The sequence below is a fragment of the Vanessa tameamea genome, chromosome 22, assembly GCF_037043105.1.
Source record: "Vanessa tameamea isolate UH-Manoa-2023 chromosome 22, ilVanTame1 primary haplotype, whole genome shotgun sequence".
Lineage (NCBI taxonomy): Eukaryota > Metazoa > Arthropoda > Insecta > Lepidoptera > Nymphalidae > Vanessa > Vanessa tameamea.
In genome coordinates, this window is record NC_087330.1 from 9,020,384 (window position 1) to 9,035,021 (window position 14,638).

Below are 14,638 nucleotides of genomic sequence, written 5' to 3' on the forward strand. Positions count from 1 at the left end.
ATCATGTTATCAAAATGTTATTAATATATAATCCGTTATGCTTATCTCGTAATAATTATGTATGAAATTATATACATACATAAAAGGCAATATCGTGTCTTACTGATTATACCAACAGAAGATGGTGATCTTTGTTTAGTAATCTGGAGGTGCACTTTCAAAGGATTTTTCCAAAATTCGACCGTAAAGTTTAACTTTTTTGAGATGAGAAATGATTGATATTTATTGATGTTGACATAAAAAATAATGACAAAAAAAAACTTCAAACCTTTGAATGGCCCGACCTGGTGTTTGAAACCAGAACATCCATCAACGACCTTAGACCGCTAGACCAACGAGGCAGTCGCAGTTAATACATATTACATACATAATATAAAATACATATGTAATGCTTGTGTTTTCAGTCGTAAATCAGTAGTTATTGCCAATTGATGGCTGTTTTCAATACGCTTACAGAGTTTGACATTCGCTTATCATAAATAACGACTGTCAATGACAAATAATTCATACTCTTATATGTATGTAGATGGAAATTAGGTCGCTCGCCCAATCAGCGCGCTTAGACGATTCATAAATAAACGACGATTTATAGATAAATTTCGAAGCTATTTTCGCTTATATAAGTAGCAATATGTTTATTATAAATTGTACTGGATAATTATGTAAATTTCGAGCTAATTATAAATTACTGACCATTGATATCTGTAAATATATGAACATAGACAAAATGATCTGTAAGTCCTTTTGCCTAACTCGTTCCAGTTGGTCTTATATACCGGGATATATAACTCGTTACAGTACATAGGACTTTGATACCGTTGTACGTGTACTTGGTGGTAGAGATTTCACCGCCAAACAGCAATACCGAGTATTGTTTAGTCAGTCTAATACAGGCACAAAGGACATCGGTCCAATCATTGGATTGGTAGCACATTGGCGATGTAAGACGATTAAATTGATGGGTACCAATGTCCATGGACAGTGGTGACCATAAGGTGTACCCATTTGTGAGTACGCCTACCCATGTTATAAAAAAGGCTTTAATTACTGCTTCCTTGTTCTAGACTTGCCATTGCTGCAGATGCCACGGTTCATAATAAATCATTGATGATATATATATATATGTAGGTATATATCTAAATCAATATATATAAGTCACCTAATGATATATAATTTTTTTATCATTAATTTTAAAGAGGGTTTTTTCTTCAAGAAAATGTGTCTCATAGTGCTTACAGAACATTAAACTCAATACATTGTTTGATTACATCTATTCTTAAAAACACCATCCACTAATTTGAACAAAACATGCGCTGGTTCTGATGTAGAGTCAGCGAGGATACTGTTACATGCCCCCACCTCCCCGCAATAATTAATTAACCGTAAAATAACATATTCTATCAGCCTTTCGAGCACACTCAATTATTACAAGGTACGTGTCATCTATGATTTTATATACCGTTGGTTGCCTGAAAGAGATCGCTGTGTAGCGATAAGGTCGGCAAAATTGTACGCCTCTTTTGTAATTATTTATTTTTTCTGTGTGGTGTACAATAAAGTATAAAGTAAAGTAAATTAAAGTAAAGTATACTGCAATTAAGTGAATGTACTTTACCCATAAGGAAACCAATGTTATTTCATGGAATGTGACCGGAACGAAGTCGAAGAGCTGTGACAATTGAAGACCTGTTCATATTGGCACCATCGAACCAAAGACTTTTCTGTAGTCCGGGCTGAATTGTTCTGTACCAGATCCCCTTAGAAAGCGATCGCTCGTCAAAATACTCTCTCCAGAATTTGCAAAATCTATGCTCAGCTAGATATAATAATTCCGAATAATATGGTAGTAAATACAATTGTGTCGCATGCTTTGCTAGTACATTAACATTTTCATTATCCTCTAGACCAATATGATCAGCAATCCATTGCAACACCAACAAACTTTTTTATTTTGATGATACGAACTAAGAATGGATTTAAAGATTGCATAGGCTCTCGGAGAAATATTCTTTTTATAATCCCTGTTCCAAATGTAATGGTGTTTATTCTATTTCATTACAAATTCGTTTACTTTTCAGTGGTATTGCTTTGTTTAGTATCAATAAAAATAATGGAAAAAAAACAAGTTTTTTTTTTTAAAGGTATTATCGTCACTGTAACGAGTTCACGTTGAAAGAAACTAATACGGGGTACAGTATTATATGTTCTCGAAGTAATCTCATCTGCGCTATTGGCGGTAAACGAGATCTTCAATTTTGTTGTTTTAAAAATATCTAATGTTTAAATACGATTTTTTTTTATCAAGTTTGATGTGTATTTTATAAATTTATCATCACGAGATCTTCTGATTGACTTGTAATTAAGCATATACATAGGTATTCATTTCGCGACGTAAATGTACGTCATGTAACAGTGACATCTTGTAAATTTCCCACTGCTGGGTTGAGGCCTCCTCTCCTATTGAGGAAAAGGTTTGGAGCATATTACACCACGCTACTCCGTTGCTGGTTGGTGAATAAAGATATGTGAGGTTAGTATGTGAGTATATCAGACGACTATATGATTAGCATTTATGTATGCAGTTTATAAAATCTGCCAATGGTACATTGATCATCCGCACGTACATGAAGCTAAGCATTGTTTACGAGGGTCATGTGTTAAAGTTTCTGAGATTTCGTGATTAAACAGTGAGTGGTGTTTCGTTTTTATACATAAATAAGATTGAATTTATTTGATATAAGCTAGTAAAAGCAAAGAAAATCATTTTAAGCTAATGGATAATCGGATTTATTTACGGTTTCGGATATATTATTAACTCGAATATCCGATAGTTTTGGATACGATTACGGAGCTCCATAACATTCCCGGCGTAAGCCCAGCCAGCTTCCAAAAATAAGGTCGTTATTCAGAATTTATTACAAGAAAAAGTGTTTATTGTTTATTGGGATTTGAATCCAGGACCGCTAGATCACTAAACCAATTAAACAGACGACAATTATTAATAATACTAATCGCACGTGAATCCAATTATCACGTTTTGCTTAGTTTATGAATTGTTGTGAAGTGTCCCGTAAGCATTGTGTCAAAATGTTCATCTCGTGACGTGTCGTAATGAACAGATTTATGCGCAGCCTCCGCTTTATAATACTCCATCCGTTGTACGTGAATATCTAGAGCAGATAAATCGAGATAATTCATATCACATATATATTTTGTTGATTTTGTAACTTAATTACATTTTTTTACATTAGCAGCCTGTAAATTTCCCACTGCTGGGCTAAGGCCTCCTCTCCCTTTGAGGAGAAGGTTCGGAGCATATTCCACCACGATGCTTCAATGCTTCAATGCTTCAATACATATGTGGCAGAATTTCGTTGAAATTACACACATGCAGGTTTCCTCACGATGTTTTCCTTCACCGCCGAGGACGAGATAAATTATAAACACAAATTAAGCATATGAAAATTCAGTGGTGCCTGCCTAAGGTTTGAACCCGAAATCATCGGTTAAGATGCACGCGTTCTAACCACTGGGCCATCTCGGCTAACTTAATTAATTAATCACCTTAATTCTAAAAGACAATACACTACGATTTACTATAGACTGGTTTTATTTTTAATTTATGATAAATACCAATATATGTATATAAATAATAATTACGTAGTAGACGTTTGGAGAAAAAAGTTTGTTAGATAGTAATTAATCTATGTTATTAATTTATGAACGAAGACCAATTAATAATAAGTTAATCTAATTCAATTATCTTTATAATTAAACCTAAATTATAAATAAACTAGCTGTTACCCGCGGCTTTGCCCGCGTAGAATATGAATTGTTAATGTAATACATCTTTGTATACCACATTGGTGTGTATTTCAGCGTAATGCGAATCAACTCATATTTAATCGGTAGCCCAAAAATAAAATTTCGAACTTCTAACTTCAAAATGACAGACTTCCAGACTAACCTGAATACGAATTGTTAACAATTATTTTGCCCTTTAGGCCTAAAATATCAAGAAACGCTTAAATACGTATCTACTCATTTTTAATCAGTAGCTCATAAAATAAAGTTTCATGCTTCTAACTTCAACAATGACGGTCTTCCAAACTATCCTATATACGAAATGTCAAACTCTATTTCTCCCCTTTGGCGTAAAATATCCAGAAACGCTCAAATATGTATCAAATAATTTTTAACAGTACTTTCAACAACTTACAACCTTTCATCCCCCTTTTCAACCTTTTACAGCACTTTTTTCCAAATAAAGAGTTGCCTATGTCCTTTCTTAGGCTTTAGACTATTTGTGTACCAAATTTCATTTAAATCGGTCCAGTAGTTTTGGCGTCAAAGCGAGACAGACAGACAGACAGACAGACAGACAAAGTTACTTTCGCATTTATAATATTAGTATGGAAGTATGGATTGTTATTTCAATCACTAGAGAGCTCCGATAATAGCATTAGATATTTTAGAATCAACAGAGTTCCTTGGTATGACCATAGACTCTAAGCTCCAATGGGGCCCCCATATAAATAAATTGGCAAATAGACTCAGCTCTGCAGACTATGCGGTAAAAAAATGTTGACTTTTGACTGATGTGGATACGGCTCGCCATGTGTACTTCAGTTATTTCCACAGTATAATGTCGTATGGCATCCTACTCTGGGGTAATGCAGCTGACATTAATACCATTTTTGTACTGCAGAAGAGGGCTATTCGTGCAATTTATAACCTGGGCCCAAAAGATTCGTTAAGACGTAAATTTAAAGAAATTAAAATAAATACTGTCGCTTCTCAATTTGTTTTTGATAATGTTATGTATGTACGCAAAAACATAAATCATTTTCCTAGAAATTGTGACGTACTTTCTAGTAACACTAGGAACAAGAATAAACTCGTTACTCCAAGTACCCGATTACACAGGGCTAGTAACTCTTTTTTGGGGCAATGTATACATTTTTACAACGGGATCCCAGAAAACGTTCAAAATTATTCTATTATAAAATTCAAAAGAATCGTTAAAGAGCGTTTGTGTGCTAAAGGATATTACCCTTTAATAACTCGGGATGTGTCGTTATTGTATATGGCCGCCTCGGCTTCTTCAAGCTCCACCTGCAGCAGTTTTTCGTTACCGCGTCGGTAGGTCTGCATGATCTTTTTGCAGGTGGCTAAGTGGACCTCACGGGTGGCCGTCACAATAGCCCGGAACTCTAAGAAAGCATTCACTGCATGGTCTCGAGGGTTTGACGCTGGTCTCAGCTTTGGTGGTATTACTTAACCCTTATCGGCCCTTGTTAAATGGGTGCGTGTTGTTTTGGGCTTTCCTGGATCGTTGACCATCAGGAATTCCCTCATTGACTGCGCCTGTCGGTTCGATAAAACCGACGGGCCGAGGTCTGATTGGGGTGAATGCGACGTCTTGTTCTTCGGAGATACCAGATCGCGGATTAAACACGTCACCGCCGTCACTGCAGGTCCAGGGCTCGGCCATCTGTCTCGACGGCACTTCGGGGCCTGGGCCGTTCTCTGCGCCGCTATTTTTAACTGCAATCGCTCAGATCCACTTAATTAAGACTCGATGGTGGCCGGCTTTGCAGTGGGGAATGTTGTTGGGACCTCGGGTTTCAAGAAACCTAGGTCTTCCCCCATTGGATAAGGGTTAATGCTGTATAGGTTAAAATCGCTTCGAAAATTAGCCAATATTTGTGGTAAAAATTACATAACAACAAAATGTTATTGTGGGTTATCACTTACAGATAGACACATACCATCGCGGACTTTTTTGTATCCATTTTTGAGGTGTACAATTCTGTAGTACATTATTTTGATCTATCTAATAGTGTTCAGCCAGCGTTTGCAATATATGCGCAAAAAATGTGTCTTTTTACGACATCACATTAGAAACCTCTAAAATTATCAGTGTTAATCTACTATATTGTCCACGTATTATACATACAAAATCATTCTCTTTAAATCACTCTATATATTAAAAAAACTTCATCAAAATACGTTGCGTAGTTTTAAAGATTTAAGCGTACAAAGGGACATAGGGACAGAGAAAGCGACTTTGTTTTATACTATGTAAAGATAAAGAAATAAGCGATTCGTATCACACGAAAACAGTCGTAATCTGATCCTGCTGGCCTAAAGCCTCCCCTGGTTTTTGATGAGAAGGTTAGGGGCTTTTTCCATCAGCCTTTAATTCGAGTTGGTGAAATGTTGTAAGATTTTCCGGCCACATGAAGTTTTTCTCACGATATTTTCCTTACCCGCCAAACATGAGATGAATTACAAAATGAAGCAAATAAAATTTCATTTATTTATGGGTTTGAGTACGCAATCTTCGGTTAAGAATCACGAGTCCTAACCTCTGCTGTCTCGGCTCTTATATTCTAGTTTGTGATGGTGTAGTTAATAGATTACATGGATTACAGCTAAAGACATTTATAAAGTAAGTTATTATCGCAGCTGATCATTCGTTTTCGTCTACCATTGTGAAAGTAAATACCGCGATACCGGAATTTGTCGAATGAAATTCAGCAACAATTTTCCCAAACTAAAACAGCAACATAATAAACTGAAATTTGCGAACCTTTTTTAAGAAAGGAGAGACAAGGCAAGGTATAATATTTTATACATTTATGAATGCTTAATATTTTTTTTATAGTACCAGTTCTTGATGTTTTGTTTATGATTAATGATATTATTATTATTATAAATTAAAGAAAAAAATAGTATCATGTTTTTGGTGATAATTTAATGGTGGTAAGTGCAATAGAGAAAAAACTTCAAGTTATATTAATTTGGAACATTTTATTAAAAATTAAGCCAAATTACGGCGGGTGTTGCGTAGGAAAATAGCGCCTGCCTTAATTCCTTCCCACGTTTGAACTGCAGATGGTTTAATAAAGTCAGGATCTACTAAAAACCCAAAAATAGTAGAACCAGAGTTCCTACGAGCTGGCAGTTCATATGTATATGACAATGGCACACCAGCTTTAAGACCATAATCCATAGCAGTACCAGATGCAGGGTAGAGTACGAGGGCTGAGTTGCCGACCCTGTAATTTAAGTTCCAATCTTCTTTAACTTCATCGATCGCTGTGGCCATTTGTATTCCTGCGACGTGTAAAGCAAATGCATTCTCGGGGAGGTCGCCAGATCCCCAACCGTAAAGAATCAAATTACCAAAGCTGTGTATGTCCAAGAATATTTCAATGCGATCATCGCTATGTAAGATATCTCTTATGACTTGAGTCTCGGGTTCAGAGAAGGCGGAGGTACCATGGTAGATATCAGAGCAAACATTGTTGCTGGATCCTAAACTGTAAAAGATGTCGAAGTTTCTATTGAGATCGACGCCGAGGCAAACATCACCGGGTAATAATCCATTCCTGCGGTTTTTACGCCAGAAGCGACCCTGTAAGACAAAGAAGAAACTGAGATTTTATACATTACAATTTTGTAACTGAAAATATTGGTGTGAAGAATAAAAATAAATCGTAACATAAACCTTTCATATGTCAAAGTCAAAGTCAAAAATCTTTATTAAATATAGAAGTGTTTACACTTGCTTATTGATTGTCAAAAATCTACCACCGGTTCGGAATTTAGCACCTCGGACCTGAGAAGAACCGGCGAAAGAAACTCAGCGGGATATTTTTTTTTTTTTTAACCATTTTCCATGTACATTGATAATTATATTTTAGTTATTTGAAACAGCCTGGAGGCGATCATTTCATTCCCAAGGTGTGCAGTCAACTAAAAAGTCATTAGTGTTGTAATATCCTTTAGCACACAAACGCTCTTTAACGATTCTTTTGAATTTTATAATTGAATAATTTTGAACGTTTTCTGGGATCCTGTTGTAAAAACGTATACATTGCCCCAAAAAAGAGTTACTAACCCTGTGTAATCGGGTACTTGGAGTAACAAGTTTATTCTTGTTCCTAGTGTTAATAGAATGTACGTCACAATTTCTGGGAAAATCGTTTATGTTTTTGCGTTTTTGCATCTAATGCTTCCCCGTTTAAGCGTACACTCGTTTTGACACATCTTACATTGGGAGTAGTGAATTTAACACATTTAGTCTTTTTACTATTTAACATTAAATTATTAACACTAAAATTATATACTTTAGCACTGCCTTAATTCTGCAGTCAAACAGAAATACTTCATATGATTGTATTTCAGTTTTAAGGGCATGCGAGCCGGTGTACTTTTGTTATTAGTTCATTGGTTAAGTAATGCACAGTTAAAATTTCACACAATGACAGAATGTATGTAGAAGTGGTGGTTGTATTTGAAACAAAGAAATAGACGCAACTGCATTTGATGCGCGTTCATAAATGATCATTGTAATTATGATACACTTACTCCGTCGTGACTGAATTCGTAGCCATCTGGGTTGGCGACTGGCATGATGATCCAGTCGAAGTCATCAATCAGATATTGATCAGTGACATTGACGACAAGTTTCTCGATTGCGTACAATGTTGCTGGAAGTGTGACCCATTCCCGGGCGTGAAGTAACGATTCGATGAAGATGATTGGTTTACTTGCGTCCTGTAATAATTAAGACGAATACAGACGTGCTTTGTGTATATATAAAATTCGGTTTGATTTTTCCAGTTGAACCTACTTTCCTAAGCAGTTGTAGTTTTAAATTTCGTCGATACTATGAAATAACGGTTCAGATCAATCAAGTGACTTTCATAAACAATATTTTGATTTAACGATTTGACTGATATTTAAAACAATTGTAGGGTTTTCTCTGCAAGACAAAACTCTTTAAAATTAAGATAGGCATGATGCTTGATTCCTTCAAGTATCGCATCTAAGGTACTCTGCTAATAACGAAGGTATGTTTCAATTAAAAAATATTCAATTTTAAATGCCTGTCCTATAAAAGGAATAATATATTTAACTTGGCCTATTAAAAAACTAATGCTCAAGTCAAAAAACATTGATAAATAAGGCATATTACTCAATACAAGATTATATTAATGATAAAAAAGCTTGGACTTGGTATTTGCTGTTTTTAGGGAGAATAATAGTATATGGATAATATTAAAATATTAATTGTACTTTATTGACATACTCTGTAATTAAAAAAATAAAACGATGGAATACAGTAATTACTGAATTTCTTTTCGGTTCTTCTACGTGGAATCTACTTCTCGAACCGGTGCCAGTTTTACATTCGATTCAATACCAATCCAAGAGTTAATTCAATTTAAAGTCAGTTGCAATCAAAAATAGGTAGCTCATATTAAATCTGTTTTGATTGTTTATGAAGATCTCACCTCAAATTTGCTGTTTGAAATTTTTAAGTAGTTCATGTCTCTGCCTTCAAAAGACTTTCCTCCATTGACTAAAGTGACTACATCTGGATACGCCTCAGCTATTTTTTTGAGATAATTGTTGACCTGTAAAATATGATGAGATGTTTCACGAAATGTTTTTAATTTTCGCGTAATACAGATCAAAAGTAGTTTTTGGTTTCTAGAGTACTTGAGTTTTCAAAATTAAAAAAATTAAACTTTATAACTTAATTCTGATCTTCAGAAGATTAAAATTTGTTATCGTTATTTTAGTCTACGGGTTTTAATTTTTAAAGGCGACTTAAAATTATCAAAATTAATGACTCTTTTATCAGTTAAGAAGCTAGTTAGAATACTAATTCTTTGTTCTTATTCAAATTATTTTGTTATAATTAATAATTACTTTTCATCGAATAAATTCTAAAAAATTTAACATACTTAAACTACTCGTAGATTATATAATATCAGTAAATGTTTCAATGTGTATGTTTTAAAATAAATAATAATAAGAATGAAACTGTACCTCAGTGAGATTGTAAATATCGTCAAAGTTAACTAATAAATCATTATCAGATCTCATAGCTCTATTTCTAGCTTTGTCAGCCCTCAATTTGTCTTCAAGCTCCAGCGAACTGAAATAGTTGAATTTTTGAACAATTATATGACTACCATAGAATTTAACAAGATAGTGTTTGCTGTAGTGTTAACGATATTAATTAATCCTTGGTTCCTCGTATCTTTATGGAAATGTTATTTTTATTCATTAGTTAAAAGCTTGTTTTGTTTAAAATTATTATTATTAGATCACAAAACATTGTTGCTGTCAATGTAAAAGAACTCAAGCGTTACAATCATCCATGCAGAGAGAACTAATTCATTGACAAATGCATTTCCAAAAAGGATTGGCAATAATCATGACATAATACAGAGAAGATGAAACAGAGATATGAGAGATGTATGACGACATAAAAATTTATTGTGCATTATGTGTGTATGTATTGTGGTAAGCTATAATATAATGAGTGTGTCGTGTATGAACTTAATAGAAAAACATCTATTTCTTATAGATTTGGTCGTTGAAACGAATGTTTCAGATAAGGTCAAATTGACATCATTTTTATTTAATAGTGATATCAAATGTTATTCAATTCTAGAATTCAGAATAAATACTAGAGGATTATCGGCTTAACAAATTTGTTTATCACTTTTGGGCAATAATACGTGTAAAAAAGTTCCCGCGATTATCACCAATTTTTCATTTATTTGATAAAATTCATTTATGACTAATTGGGTATATTTTTTTTAGGTTTTTTTTAATGACATCGTTCAATAATTTCTAAATTGAACATGGATGTATTTTGAAAATCGTAAGATGCAATTTCTACGTACGTTTGTAAAATAAAAAAATCTTGGTAATGTTATTTGTCGGAAAAGTCGAATGTTTTATGAAATTTAACCTGTGATCAGATTTAACGAATTTAAGCTGTGATCAAATTTCCAAATAATAAAATAACGATACACATATATTTAATTTCCAACGAATAAACATTCAACAATATAATATTATTTAAAAATCTATTGAATAATTATGGAATTACGACTGAATCTGGAAATTTTCATTGCTTTGAAGTTTTTCTCTTTGTTTTTATGTATTATACTCACTCTTTAATATTTTCAACTTCAATAACGAACTCTATCCCCTTAGAATTGAGCTCATCTTGGAACAGCTGGACATAGTCTTTGGGTACAAGAACTATGCCGTCTCTTTCTTGTGTCGCGTACATCCATATATCCAGAGGATAGTCCAGGGAATTGAAGTAGTTAATCTGTTCGACATCTTTGACTTTTACATTGAAAAGTGCGGACCTGTTGAATTAAAACAAGATTAGTTTAGTTACTGTTAAGGACGTGAGACTCTTTATGATTAGTACTTTCAGTAGGTAATATATGTAGATTTTATACAAAAAAATATCAACTCTGTGAAACCTTCACAAAAGCGTAATTCTGTTAGAACTAAGTTCGCCCTTTACTGGTTAAATCTTGTGAAACCGACGGTAGTATGAAAATTTGATACGTCTTTAATAAAATCAATGTCTTCAATTGGTGATAGGGTTTACTTAGGGAGTATCACATATTCTACCGCTAAACAGCAACACTCAGTATTTCTGTTTTGATTTCAAGGGTGGGTGAGCCAGTTTAACTGAATACAAGGGCCAAGGCATCTCAGTGTCCAAGGTTGGTGGTGCATTAATGAGGGATTATTAATATTTTGATTCAGTTTATTATATCGGCAACGTTGAAGAACCGAAGAAAAGGGCGTATAATAATATAGTCCGATATATTGATATCAGTATAGTCCACCACTGAGATTTAAAGTGCTTAATTTGTATCTATAATACATTTTGTGCCCAATCGGCGAAGGGAAACATCTGCGTGTCTAATTTCAATTAAATTCTACCACCTGTGTAGCTACCAATCCGTTTGTGTTTGAATAAGCTTCAAACTTCGTGTCAAAAAAGGCGAGGGTTCCTATGCCTATCAGGGGCACTTTTGCAGGCTGTTATTATTTTACTTAGAAAGCTTTAAATGATAAAGAGGCCGTTTCCCAACATTAACTGGTTACTGGTAATGGACTGGATATTATGTCGTGTTTTTTTTATGATATAGATAGGCGGACGAGTAAAAGGGCCACCTGATGGTAAGTAGTCACCACCGCCCATAGACAATGCCGCTGTAAGAAATATTAACCTGCAAACTGTAAGAAAATTAATATTTCTTATATTAACCATTCCTTACATCACCAATGCGCCACCAACCTTGGGAACTAAGATGTTATGTCCTTTGTGCTTGTAGTTACACTGGATCACTCACCGTTCAAAATAGAACACTACAATACTGATTACTGCTGTTTGGCGGTAGAACATCCGGTGGTACCTACCCAGATGCACACATTTGCACAAAGCCCTACCACCAAGTGATACTTTAGTGGTACGTTAACTTACTTATCATACTGCTCGTGTCTCGCGTACACACAACTCACACACACAAATATACCCAATAACCAACGCATAACTGTATCGTAACGAGACTACGAATCGTATGAATACAATCAATTCATATTATATTCATTAAATACTATCTGATAAGAGAGTTTTCGATTAGGTGTTTAGTTATCTGACTTATTATAAATGCAAATGTGTATTTGAATGTTTGTTCGTCCACAGCGCCAAAACAAAGCTATTTATATTCAAGTAACTGGATGTTTTCTTTAATCAATATATTTGGCAAATTGGCTATCCGCGGATCGTTAAATTCACGTGACAGATTCTCAACCAACACGTGCAGTTTTCCTCACGATGTTTCTCTTCATCGCCGTGGTGCGATCAAGCACATGAAAGCGTCATTACCGCAACGGTATTTAAATTTAAATTCAGAATCATTGGTTAAGATACACGTCTTGTAACCACTGGGCCAACGCGGCTCTTTATAAAACGTGTGAATCTTTCATTTCTAACAAGAAAATTAAGAAACAGATAAATATACTGTGAATATCCGTAAAAAAATTGTCGAAATTGATAAAATTTGTCGAACAAAAAAACAATCTAGATTCACCTGAATATAGATTAATATTAGAATAACGCGGATAACGAAAAGAGATATGTTCAGCTTCAAAACATTTATCAATTAATTTGTAAAAATTTTAATTAGCGACGAATTTATCCGATAAGTTACCTGCGATGGTAACACTATGTACCCGCTCGCTGCATTCTGAACTATTTAAGCCTTAAACTTTATCTTATAAATTAAAGTTACAAACTTAATATATAACAGTATATGACCGATCTATTATACAACTATGTGATTTTTTTTATTATATATTATTCCTAGTTCCACTCGCGTACAATAAGAGGCTATATACAAGATTGAAATTGATAGAAAGTTGTCTTCGACCTCCGATGCTCGATTTTTCTTTGTTACAATATGCATGTATTATACATATAAACCTTACTCTGGAATCACTCAGTTTACTGATGGAAACCGCACTTAAATCCGTTACGTAGTTTAAAAGATCTAAGCGTACAAAAACCGTTTGTTTCTTTGGAACGAAGTTCTTGCACGCGGCTTACAGTAGAGTGAACTGCGAGTCTCACATACGCGTTTACAAGGCGTAAGAGTATTTTTTGAGAAAAAAAAGTGCACTGGCAGAAATCGTCTCGTAAAGAGTAAGCATTATGGTACCACAGGTAAAGACCGTCTTTCTCTTCATCTCTTTCTAGTTATATACAACGCTGTTCGGCTTGCAAGCCCAATCCCAATCATACATACATAACATAATCAGCCTGTAAATTTCCCACTGCTGGGCTAAGGCCTCCTCTCCCGTTGAGGAGAAGGTATGGAGCATATTCCACCACGCTGCTCCAATGCGGGTTGGTGGAATACACATGTGGCAGAATTTCGTTGAAATTAGACACATGCAGGTTTCCTCACGATGTTTTCCTTCACCGCCGAGCACGAGATGAATTATAAACACAAATTAAGCACATGAAAATTCAATCCCAATCACCCAGTAATATTGGTACTATGTAGATCAACCCCTCAGTATCTATAACAACATTTTCACCCCCTAGTGAAAGATGGAAATCTAATTTGAAGTTATTATTAAAATTAGATTTACGAACGTGTTTTACTAGGAAATAAAAAAGGAAGTTAAACAGTTTTATTTTTAAATCCATTCTGCTATTTCAGTGAGAAGAGGGAATTACAAAATTATGTTAAATAGCTCTCCCACAAGTACCTCGTGTTTATCTTGGATTTGGAGTGCCTTACGTATTACTTAAATATTCAAATTTTCCTCTTCCGAAATTCCATCAATATCCGTTAAACCCTTCACGAGATAGTTACAGGATAACAGTAGAATTCTAGTCGACAGGTACCGTGTTTTTTTTTTTGGGTAAAAAAATACATTCTTCAGTGGCATCGTTAATGTTTAAAACAATGTCCAAACAATAAACATACCATAGTTTCATGAATCACAGGTCAAGCCAAGTAATTGGGATTTTCCGTATAATCCTCAATAGTAGCTAGGAGTCTAGTGTACCATAGGAAAGTACCTAAAGCCAAGAATTACTTCCGTCGATGAAATCAGCTTGGATGACGTAATTGGTCTGATTGCTTGGGTTTAACCATGATAATTTTTTCAGACAGAAACTTGTAATTAAACCTCGTATATGTTACCATGTTAATCACGGATCAAATAGATTAAATATTTAAAAAAAAATATTTGGGTATTATCGATTTCATTACAGATATCA

The 14,638-nt window shown here is 34.4% G+C and overlaps 1 protein-coding gene across 1 annotated transcript; it reads right to left on the reverse strand.

Moving 5' to 3' along the window:
• Positions 1–6,811: 6,811 nt before the first annotated feature.
• On the reverse strand, positions 6,812–12,431 carry LOC113400676 (carboxypeptidase B-like). The gene is made up of 6 exons (XM_026640325.2): positions 12,329–12,431; positions 10,989–11,192; positions 9,850–9,958; positions 9,309–9,431; positions 8,380–8,568; positions 6,812–7,423 (listed from the first exon to the last, which is right to left on the reverse strand). The coding sequence occupies exons 1-6, from the start codon at positions 12,394–12,396 to the stop codon at positions 6,827–6,829; spliced, it is 1,290 nt and encodes a 429-aa protein (XP_026496110.2). The 5' UTR covers positions 12,397–12,431; the 3' UTR covers positions 6,812–6,826.
• Between the last annotated feature and the right edge of the window lie 2,207 nt (positions 12,432–14,638).

Excerpts from the sequence above, each read along its gene's own strand:
- LOC113400676 (XM_026640325.2), bottom strand. The coding sequence starts at position 12,396 with ATGCGTTGGTTATTGGGTATATTTGTGTGTGTGAGTTGTGTGTACGCG. Across the intron at positions 11,193-12,328 it reads AGACACGAGCAGTATGATAA|GTCCGCACTTTTCAATGTAA; the intron begins GTAAGTTAACGT and ends TTAATTCAACAG. Across the intron at positions 9,959-10,988 it reads GAAGTTGAAAATATTAAAGA|TTCGCTGGAGCTTGAAGACA; the intron begins GTGAGTATAATA and ends CAACTATTTCAG.